The following is an 11417-nucleotide window of genomic DNA, read 5'->3' as shown; positions in this document are numbered from 1 at the left end:
TCTCTCATCTCTTTCTAATCTCTCTCCTCTTTTCTCTCTCTTCTGCACTCCTCTCTCTCTCCTCCCTAATCCTCTTCTTGACAATGCAAAAATAAGTGTCTACACAAAAACAAGGTGTGAGCTAGTACTTGTACTTGAATCAAGTAAATTAGGATAACTTGCACTTTGGTGAATAGGAAAAGGCACAACCTCCACCTTTATAAATTTTAGAGACAAGTGTGCCTACTCCCTACCATACATAGCATATGGCACCCTTATAGCTTTATACACACATTTCAAAAAGTCTATATTTTTTCCCAATTTTGCTAGGTAATCTAATCAATCATGCCTTTATAAATTTTAAAGAGAACCATGCCAACTCCCTACCGTACATAACATATGGCACCCTTGTAGCTTTATGCACTATACATTTCAAAATGTAAATGATTTTTTCCACAATTTTGCCAGGTGATCTCATCAATCATGTCATTTTGTTTATTGCAAAGCCATTAACAACAATAATAAGAAAACAATATTAATGTCACAAGTGCTCATCAATTCACACAATCTCACGTAAGTTATACCACTTCTACTAATCACACAAGCTCAAGGAAGTTCGTCCACCACTATTCTGTAACAGCATTCAACAACAGTGTCACAAGTACTTTTCAATTTTTGTGCAAGAGGATACACACAATAGAGCACGTGTAAAACAACAAACGTCCATACCAAACCAAGTTTATGAGCCAATACTTACACTTAAAGGTGTATTAAGATGGTGCACGCTGATGTACAATAGAGGTGAAACCCCCAATCTTTATAAATTTTGGGAGGGATTTATGCCAACTCTCCACCATACATATCATATGTCACCCTCGTGGCTTTATGCACTACACATTTTAGAAAGCTCGCCTTTTCTTCCATGATCTTACTAAGCAATCTAACCGTTCGTACCCTTTTATTCATAGTAAATCCATAGGCAACATTATGAAGAACAAAACATCAACATCACAAGTACTCGTCAGTTCATACAAGCTCGAGCAAATCTTCCACCCCTCTTTCTACATTTGCAAGTTTATCATTCATCTAATGGCATTGGCTAATAACAAGCCACTAAGACCACTACCAAAGGCTAGTCATCCAAGGCCAGTTGAGGAATTTATATGACATTGAAACAACTTGGGAACAACTGAGATTGGCTTACCTAGTCATTCAACATGACGAATCGAAGCAAAGGAACTGCGATTGACAGCCAACATAACACATCTACTTTGCCTCTCTGGCTCACAAGGGAAGTACACGCAACTTTCTAGTAGGATCCTATGTCACATGAAGCGTATAAAGATGTCTTCTTGATAAGTTACGTGCCCGCTCATTATGGGTCTTTGTAGTAGAGTGCTTAATCATGGAATTCAACATGCTAAGCTGTAAGTTTAACACTTGATTTACTAATAGTGATCGTGTGTTGACACAGTCTGTAATGCTCCCTTGCAAATGCATGTATACTTCAGCACTTCATGCAGCTGTAGCTTTCCCATTAGTGGGTCTTCAATGGTTGTCTTTAGAGTGGCCGTTCCAGATTGACAGGTTTATTAAACTCAACAAAGACGCTACAAAAATTGTGAAGTGAAGAAGAATACAAAGAACTGAGGAAAGGAAAAGAGTTGGTAGGGGGTTGAGAGAGTATATCCAAACAGAAGGTGAGACAAAGTACAGCATCAAGGCGCGTGCACGCGCGCGCGCGAGAGAGAGAGAGAGAGAGAGAGAGAGAGAGATCCAAACAGAAGGCAAGACAAGTACAGCATCAAGGCAACCGGTCGTTTCAACCAGATTTACTGTTACAACCAAATGCTAGAGTACAGGTTCGTGAATTAAAATGAATCGCGAAGTCGCAAAACAATAAAGAGACGCCTCGTAGTGAGGGTTACCAGAGAGGCAAACATCATCATCACCAGTCCAGTTGCAGGCATAATCAAAAACCCTTGTTTTCTCAACCCTTTGCAGAACCAGTATGGCCTCCCAGTGGGTGAGAAACTTGCTCCATCTAAATTGGATCCCTTCATACAGGTCACCTTCCATCCTTTTCCATCCAACAATAACTCCTCTTTTCCGCTAGAGCTCAATCAAATCCAATCATTCCCCATGTTGAAATCTTCCCAAGACCTTCCAAGCTGTAACCGCCCAGTAAGTTGATTGCAGTAGCACTCGCAACACATCAGCGACCCAAGATGACCCAGTGCAGCCAAAAGCAAGTATCACTTGTTAAACACACCTTCACCGTTTTCTTTGGATCCAAGATCCTGCTTCAACTCCCAAGTGTCACCTTTTCTGCTCGTTGTCTTGCATTTGCAACGAGCCATCTTTCATTAGCCTGATGCTCAGGTTGTTGAATCTCTCTCGTGAATAATGACGAGATGCTTTTCGCCAGTCAGTGCCTGTGCGCATCATGCTTGCAAATTCATCATAGCTTATTTGACCGTCCTGCAAAAGATGTTCTCATTATAACAGTACTCATCAAGCTTGCGAGACCGTACACAAACCACATTGAAAGTACCTTATCAGTATCTACTTCATTCATGATGTCATTTGCTAGATCCCCATCCTCAGGACCCATCTCATCACTCAAAGCTTGCCTAAGTTCATCAATGTCAATAAAACCATTTCCATCCTTGTCAAAGTGAGAGAAGGCCTTGCGGACATGCTCATCATTATCCATCCTTTGAAGCTGGATAGTCAAAGCCGCAAACTTCCCATAGTCAAGAGTCCCATTCCGATCCACGTCTGCCTGTAGAATAGCAAGCCATTGGAGTTAGTTATGACTACAGTCACTCTATAGATAGCTGCATAAGCGATAACACTGATAAATGCATTTACTAATAGAAGATGCAAGAAAGCCCAGTACATCCTAAGGCTGTCAAGAATGTGTGGCCATGGCCAACAAATTATGGCATGATACCCATCATTTTTTTGCACACTAATCAGCAGTTCATCCTCTAGAACCTGGCAGTCCTTGGAACCGTCAAATCAGCACCTTTCTACACAGTCCTGCTCACTTTTTAGCAGCTACATGCAGTCACAATCAACAGCCACTTGAGAAGGTTAAATGATGACTCATTCCACACTAGTATGATCTTTTTTAAAGCTGTAGCCTGTTCCAAGACCCAAGCCTTGAAGCAGTCCATTTGTTTAAAACCAACAGATTTCCGCCATTACTACTCAATCTTCCCTGGCAAAATCAGCTCCCCAAAGCTATTACATAAAATGTGTTTAAGTGTGTACACACCCTGATCCTTTCTGCCAGCACCATGGGAATGATTAAGCTAATTCTGAATTGACCACTTGGTGACCATGAAACATGTCCCAGTTTGCAGGAGAAACATCTGACCATTTCACTAAGGGATGAAATGTTTCAGGGGTGGAACATTTCATGGTCAACCTGAACAGTAGGGTGATAACGCAAATTTTCATTTGATCTTTGTCATGCATCGCGAGGATCAAATAATGTTCCATGTTGACCAGTTCGACCATGTGTGACTGCATTTGAACATGCATTTGACTTCTATTGACTAAGGCTCATTATGTGGCCAGTATTCACATCAACACCATCGGCTGAATCATCAAGAGACATCCAATATGCCTTTTGTGTTTATCACAAGAGTTCCACCTCAAAGTGAAGTAAGTGTTAAGCTAAAAAAAGGTGCATTACAAACATTACAAATTAAACCTTCAATAGCTCATTAAACAGACCCAAAACTCAAATGCACTCATTGTGTTTCAATGTCCCAGAAGCAAACTCCCCTATTTTTGGTTGGTTCCTCATCAATAAATAGAGTGTGTGCTAAGTCACTTGCATCCCTATGCCATCCCTTGTTTTGCACGTTCACTTGCATCCCTATGCCATCCCTTGTTTTGCACGTTATCACAGTTCATCCCAGCCTCCATCCATCAGGCGCCTCATCAGCTGCTGCCACAGTATTCCTCACCTGGCACCCATCCATCTGGCAGCTTCTCTTGCCTGCATCTCATCTCAGTTTGCTGTTCCCATCATCACCAGCTCCTACAGTGGCCATCCTCAGCTGTTGCCTACATCTTGGAGAATCACATAGTCTGTGTTTTGAGCCAGTTGCTCATCAACAGCTTCCAACTTGCTGCCGAGGTGATCTACCAGTTGTCACTTGCTTCTTGGAGGTGTCCATAGTCTAGTCTGCATTTTCTGCCCCAGCTTGCTGATGTCATCCAAAGATTTGTCCAGCCTGCGCTTTGCAGCTGTTCAGGTCACCGAGCATCAGATCTTGCTCTTCCAAATGTCGCCCAGCTCCAAACCGATGTATGTGATACTGCAACCATTTTCAAGCAGTATACAGCTGCAGTTTCCATCTCCATCCCTAGAGACTGCTGCCTTCTTGTTTGCAACCTGCTGCCCTACATCTACAGCCTCATCTCAGCTCTACCTGGTGGTTACAGCACTCAGTTCCCATCTCCAATGGATGTCACACTCCAACTCCTCCCTCAGCCTGCTCCCACAAGAGCACCATCTTTCATTGAGTATTTTGTACACTTTCATTCATTATTCATTCAGTAATATTATTTCCTATGTTTTGTGTTTTTGTGTTAGTGTCTAAGTTCTCTATGTTTTAGTTGTCGATTTGCAAAACCCAGCATGTTAGAGATTTAGTCATTCCCTTGACTAGCATTGTCAGGCTACAATCGTACAATTAGTTCTCTTGAACACAATTATGCATTTCCTATCAGTTTTGGGCATTTTCAGCAGCCACCAAGAGGGGGCACCTTTTACCAAACAGGATAGACAACCAATGGACAGGCAGCAGTGCCACATGGTAGTTTTGTTGCTCATCACTGATGCAGCCTGCCAATTTCAACCAATTGGCCAGTTTCAGCCAGTCGATCAGTTTTGGCCAGTTTCAGCCAGTCGATCAGTTTTGGCAACCGGTCAGCCAGTTTGAGCTGGCCAACTTGGTCATTTTATGGCCATATTTTTTGCTATATATATTAGCAGTCTGCATTCCCACTTCACTTGTGTTTTCCAAGTGGTGAGAGAGATCAGCTCAAGGAGATACTTCAACAGCCCATTTATATATCTACCTTCTTCATTTTAACATTCATTGACTGTAGATTTCTGCATTCTACTGTCTTTTCTCTCTCCCTCTTCTCTCATGTTCATTGGCTTTCAATCATGTCCATATGCTTCCACATTCGCTACACTCTGACACGGTATCAAATCAGTGTAGAAGGGCTGATTGATCATGGGCAGACCTAAATAAGAGGTTTCTTCATGACAAAAGTTTGTGTTTTGAGCATTTGGAGGCTGAGGCAAACAAGTGAAGCATGGTAAAGGTGAAAATAAGTTTTTTTTGCAGGTTTTTGCTGTTGGTGAAGAAGAAAAGGCTGTGTTTTAAGCCTTTTGGAGCAGATTTTGAGTTTTCATTGCCTTCAACAGTTGAGACTCGTTATAGACGAGCAAGTGACGCCCTAGCAAACAAGGTATTCAGCATTAGAGGGGGCTACCCTTGTTTTTGTGCAAGTTATTCCATTGACAATGCCTACCAAGATCGACGTGAAGTTTTAAGCTATTATGAACCATAAGGTCCCCGTGTAACTGGCTCTTCCTTCAAATCAGAAGCTTAATGTGGAGAATTACCACATCTGGCAAGTAATGATACTTGCCATCCTGGAGTCCTATAACTTGGCGGAGCTTGTGACCGAGGCTATAGACCCTTCTACAACTCGTGATGCCTCCAAGTTTTTTGCTAATGCGAAAGCCGAGTTGATGAAGGTACAGGCACATTGGGACAAACTGAATGCCCACATCCATTCTCTCTCTCTCTCTCTCTCTCTCTCTCTCTCTCTCTCTCTCTCTCTCTCGCACTTCGACTAATATTGCTCACATCGGGCACTTGACCATGGCTCGAGAGATATGGCTAGAGCTGGATGAAATATACAATGCAATGACCATTATAAAGCAGGTGTCTCTCATACATTTCCTATCATTTTTGGGCATTTTCAATATCACCAAGAGCAAGCACCTTTTACCAAACAAGTCGGACAAGCAACAATGCCACATGGGTTTGGTACTACACATTCACGCTCACATTTCCCAACCTTCCCTTTCTCTATCACTTCACATTTAGATTCATTTACATTACATCTAAAACCCTACTTTAGACTACCATAGGTTATCCAATCTTAGCTCAAGCCATCCTTGATGCACCTCTAGGCTTTAGGCCATCCTTAGACTCTCAAAGATGTCTTACTCTGCACCCTAGTTCTTTGTTGTCAGGAATCACATCCATGCACTATAAACCTCCCCCAAATCTACTAAGTGTCACCCTCTATCCCCTGGTCTAATTGTGTGGAGAATCCCCCTCCAACAAATTGTGCCACCCTTGTCTCCTCCAAATTTCTCAAAAGAATAGACCCCTCTCTTATACTAATGACTCGCGAGTCACCTCCCTTCTTGAAGGAAACAAGCAGTGGAAAGGAATTACCTAGACATTTAGACCCAATCTCATCCACCCCAATTGATCCTAAACACAAACCATGTTCCAATGCTAATGCTCATGCTCAATCTCCTTCATTGAAGGAAAAAGGGAGTGGTAACATCCAATCATCACAAAGAACCTTCTCGCATTACTTGTCTAAAATGTATAGGTCTTGTAGATTTTGCCAAAACTTGGCTATGTAGATGACAATTGTCACTCAAAGGCCAAAGCCAACCTTAGCCCCTTTCGACAATGGTAATGCCACTCCAAGGAGGTTGAAACTTGAGAAAGGGTCTTCCCCAAGGAGGTAGCATAGTATCTCCACTATCTAGTATCAGTGTTCATCAATGGCTGGCCATTGGTAAGATGGATTTTGGATCTCCCCCCAATCAATGCCTTATGTCCTATCTAATTGGCTCAATCATCATCCATCATTAGGCTAGAGTCTTAGGATTCCTAGGTTACCTGTAGGATCCTTAGGTTAGTCGAGAATTTAGGCTGCATTAGGCCAGTTTTAGGCAATCTAGCTCAATTTCAAGGCTACCATAGGCTCAGTTACCCTTTTGCCTCTCTGTCTTTGTCCTTCATAGCATTTCACTATATACACACTCACTCATTTATATTTTGCTTTTGCACAATATCCAAAGCATCTCAATATGAAAAAACTGGTATGCAGGTTTCTTATCTGATCTTCCATGTTGGGTTGATTCCATGCAATAAAGATGCTCCAAGATGTCAAGCATCTCAATATGAAAAAACTGGCATGCAGGTTTCTTATCTGATCTTCCGTGTTGGGTTGATTTCATGCAATAAAGATGCTCCAAGTTGTCAAAACAAAAAGATGGATTTAATGATCACCCATTTTACATCACTTACTCCCTGCGATTCAACTGTTGAAAAACGTCAAAGAATAAATCAATGCACATGTGGACTACCCAATATCTGAAGACTGCTAAACAAACATACCGCTGCCCTCTCTACAAGCTAGGAATAAATAGAGAAGAAAAGAACATCCAATTGCCTAATTCCTATCATTTGAATGAACCAAACCTTACTTTTAACTTTCATGATGTCTCCTATTGATGCAAACTGACACAGACCTAGGAGTCAAATCCTGCACGGCTGGCTGAGGGCTAGACTGAAAATGCAACCAGTAACAGACACCACTATGTAAAGTCAAAGCTGGTGAGCAGTAAACAGATGCCTAAAATGAGGCAATGACAGCTAGGGAGGGAAGAGGCAATGCAGTTCTAAGCCAGGCTGAGCATATGAGCAGCAAAGTTCAACTGCTGCAAACTGCATGACTGAGCTGAAGTAGGACAGTGCTGGGCTTGGCAATGGATGCACACAAAATCAACAATATAGGGCCTCCCTACATGCTGGAAAATCTGCCATTTTAGTTGGAATCAGAAGTGTAATATTGGCTGAACCAGATGTCCAAAATAAGTGATTTCAGACCTCTATGGAAAAGGGGATACTTACTTGACTTTTTGGGATTAAAAAAGGGGGTTCCTAGACATGAAAATTTCCATGACTTTGCAAAAACGGGGCTGTTACTCCACTTTCCTTGTTTAGTGCAGTCTGCTATTCTGAACAGCAGCAAACACTAATTGTGTACAATGTATATGTATTTCCCTTATAAAGTTAGGGCTATGTATAATTCAGCTCCCAGAGCTGAATCGTACTTCCATACCCATAAGCATTTGTTGCATGGAAATGTATGGAAAAAACTTCTGCAGAACAGTAAGCTGATGGCTGGACAATGATCAGCATAGTACTTGGAGCCCTGAGATGCTGGTTGGAATGAGGTACAAACAGGCTTGATGAAAAATAAAATGCATGAGGATGATCTAGAATGTGATGGATGCTTGCTGATCAGACATATATTTATGGGTGCAAACTTCATAGCACACTGTCTGCACACTCACACAGCATTACCCATGTCATGGCATCAGAAAAGCTTAACATTATCAGATGTGAAAGTCTCTCCTCAAGGCCACACTTACAGCCTCCATTAATTGTTGAATCTCGTTCTCAGCAAGCTGAGAACCAAGCTTGTGGAGACCTGCTTTGAACTCTTCAAAACTCAAAGCGCCATTCTTATTGATGTCCATCATATTAAAGATGTTCTTGATTCCATCAACCTCTTCGCCTGATAAAAGCTCCGCAATAACCTGGAACAGTTGAACCATTTGGTAATATCTTGATTTGTTTAAACAGCATCATTATGAAACCCTTTTGAAGAAGACGAGTAAGTACACATACTCGCAGTGCCTTTTTCTTGAGCTTATTCATGGCTGAGAATTGTTTCAACCTTGACCGCACTGTTTCACCAAGGGGAATATCTGGAGCTTGTTTGGCATTTTGCAACCATGGATGATCTGCATTTTTACAGGAATATGTTTTGCATTCAAGTTCACATGTTTGGGTTGAGTTTGCATCACACTGCAATAGGTTGCTACATATTAAAAGTAGAACTTTACCAAGAACTTCTTGAGCTGTAAGCCTGCGCCTTGGATCAGGTTCCAGCATTTGGCGAACTAAAGACTTCGCTTTCTCAGATACCTTGGGCCAAGGGTCTCTCTTGAAATCTATAACACCACGAAGAATAGCCTGTGCAACTCCCTGCTCCGTCTCTGCATACAAACCGAATTGTAAGCAGGTAAAAAGTACTGCCCATTGTCTTCCTTGAAAAGCAAGACCCTCAACTGAGCTGAGAACTTCTATGGGTGGAGTTCATGTATGTTTTTGCATGCGAATTTATTTAAAGTGCATACCTGCCCAAAAGGGTGGTACACCGCACAACAAGATGTATAATATAACTCCTGCACTCCATACATCAACTTCTGGTCCATAATTACGCTTCAAAACCTCTGGAGCCATATAATATGGGCTCCCAACAATCTCCGAAAACCTCTCCCCTGCAACAAAGGACATTCTTGTGGCAGGTAATAAGAGACATATACCAAATATTGTAGGTGTGCCATAGCATTTGAATCAAGCAGTGTGCACTTGTAGAAGTAATACCAGGTTTGAACAGAACCGACAGCCCAAAGTCAATTGCCTTGAGAGGCGAATTTTCCCGCTTATTTGCAAACAGAAAATTTTCTGGTTTGAGATCGCGATGTATCACCCCATGCTTATGGCATGCCTGCAAAATAGATCGTATGAGAAAGCTCCAACTTGCTCCAGATACTCAAAATTCCTGAGATAATATACGAAGATGAAAACCAAACAAGAACCATTAAAACCAAGATACTTAGTAGTCATACAGAGGGAGGGAAGCACCTGGACAACTTCTACAATAGTACGAGTGACACTAGCTGCTGCTCTTTCATGGTAATGACCACGAGCAACAATCCGATCAAATAGTTCACCACCCTCACAAAGCTCCATCACTAAATGAACAGCATTTTCATCCTCATACACTCCCTTGAGGCTTACAACATGTGGATGTGGAGGCAAATGGTGCATGATGACCACCTCGCGTCTCACATCTTCAATGTCCACCGCTGTCCTAAGCTTGCGCTTGGATATGGATTTGCAAGCTAACACTTCTTGTGTCTGCTTGTCTGTGCACAGGTACGTGATCCCAAATTCTCCCCTTCCAAGCTCTTTACCTAAGTTGTACTTGTCCTTAATATTCTGCCCTTCACGTACAGACACTCCACCAGATAAATTCCTCAAAACAGTGAGCTCAGGAGCCCCTGCTGTGTGAGAGGCCTTGATTTCATAAGGATTTGGGCGTTCTTTCTTGGGTTTTGGCCCCGGCGCACTGCAGCAGTTCCCCATGTCTCACGTATGTGCATTCAACCACGCACGCTATGCAGAGCACCCTTGCATTCAATCATGAACAGAGAAACCTCAATTTCTCGCTTCTCAGCTATGGCTAAGCCACCTTGGTTCTGCAGATCCGTGGCTAATACAGAGTGGTCAAGAGATGGCGAAATCCTACGCCAACAGCAACGGTCCAATCCTTCGCACAGAGATGTCGAATCCCTGCGAGCCCTTGGCGCAGAGATACTGAATCCCTGCAGGAACCGCAGATGACAAAAGGCTCGAGGGGAGGTTTGGAAGGGTCCCTGCACGTGCAGATCTCAAACCTTGGCCGTACTAGGCTTGCTCCCCTGCAGATCAGCGGCCTCGCAACTGGCAAAGACGAAGCTATGAAGGCAAGGAGGAAGCCTTTGAGTTTCGACAGCAGCAGATGCGGCAGCGATCAACGTCTTCTTCTTGCGAAAGGACAATGAGGCCGGACAACAAAAACAAAAGAAAAATTCAAAATGATTTCAAAAGACCTGGCGTCTCGTTTAATGATGCCACAGGCAGCTGGTCTGGGCTGGCTATGGCGTCGCTGCTGATGTTTCCCACTTTCCTGTCTTAGAGAGAGAGAGAGAGAGAGTGTGTGTGAGTGTGTGTGTGTGTGTGTGTCCACCCTCTCTCCAACCAGAAAAGTCAAAGTTACAGGCCCTCCCCACGACTGCCGGTGGCAGCTCGCCACTACGGCCAACGCTCACGTGAATCCTCGCCTCTCTTACTGCCACGTGTCCGCGATCCAACCCTCGCTTGAAGTGGCATTGCAGGTTTCCTCTATTCTGCTTTACGGCATTTACAAATCCCCCACCCCCACACCCCGTTTTTAAAACATTTTCTAGTATTATCTGGTACGCACTGCACAGTACACTAGTGTATATAATTTAAACGTTTAAATATTGTGATGGACTCTTAAGAGCTGCACCATGCCATCGATTTTGGCGTGTAGAACAAGTAAAGGGATTGCAACCACATGGTAACAAACTTAACCTTGACCCACCTCCACCAACTAGCAGAGACAGAGTGGGTTTTTTAAGCTCCGGCTAGTTCATGAAGCACCTCCATTTTTTGAGGTATGCCATCAACTCCAAAAGCTCTGACACAAGAGTTATGTATGGTTAAGTA

At 42.9% G+C, this 11417-nt stretch overlaps 1 protein-coding gene across 1 annotated transcript; it reads right to left on the bottom strand.

Annotated features, from left to right (window-relative positions):
- Positions 1 to 1776: 1776 nt before the first annotated feature.
- On the bottom strand, positions 1777 to 10983 carry LOC148021524 (calcium-dependent protein kinase 13-like). Its single transcript, XM_087696929.1, has 8 exons — positions 9768 to 10983; positions 9507 to 9630; positions 9257 to 9400; positions 8963 to 9115; positions 8745 to 8860; positions 8486 to 8653; positions 2534 to 2764; positions 1777 to 2460 (listed from the first exon to the last, which is right to left on the bottom strand). The coding sequence occupies exons 1-8, from the start codon at positions 10269 to 10271 to the stop codon at positions 2299 to 2301; spliced, it is 1602 nt and encodes a 533-aa protein (XP_087553055.1). The 5' UTR covers positions 10272 to 10983; the 3' UTR covers positions 1777 to 2298.
- Positions 10984 to 11417: the final 434 nt, after the last annotated feature.

Source organism: Lygodium microphyllum, chromosome 17 (assembly GCF_053477565.2).
Source record: "Lygodium microphyllum isolate KBCC chromosome 17, Lygodium_microphyllum_v1.1.10, whole genome shotgun sequence".
Taxonomy (NCBI): Eukaryota; Viridiplantae; Streptophyta; class Polypodiopsida; order Schizaeales; family Lygodiaceae; genus Lygodium; species Lygodium microphyllum.
The sequence above is the reverse complement of the archived record's forward strand: the minus strand, read 5'-3'. Positions and strand labels throughout refer to the sequence as shown.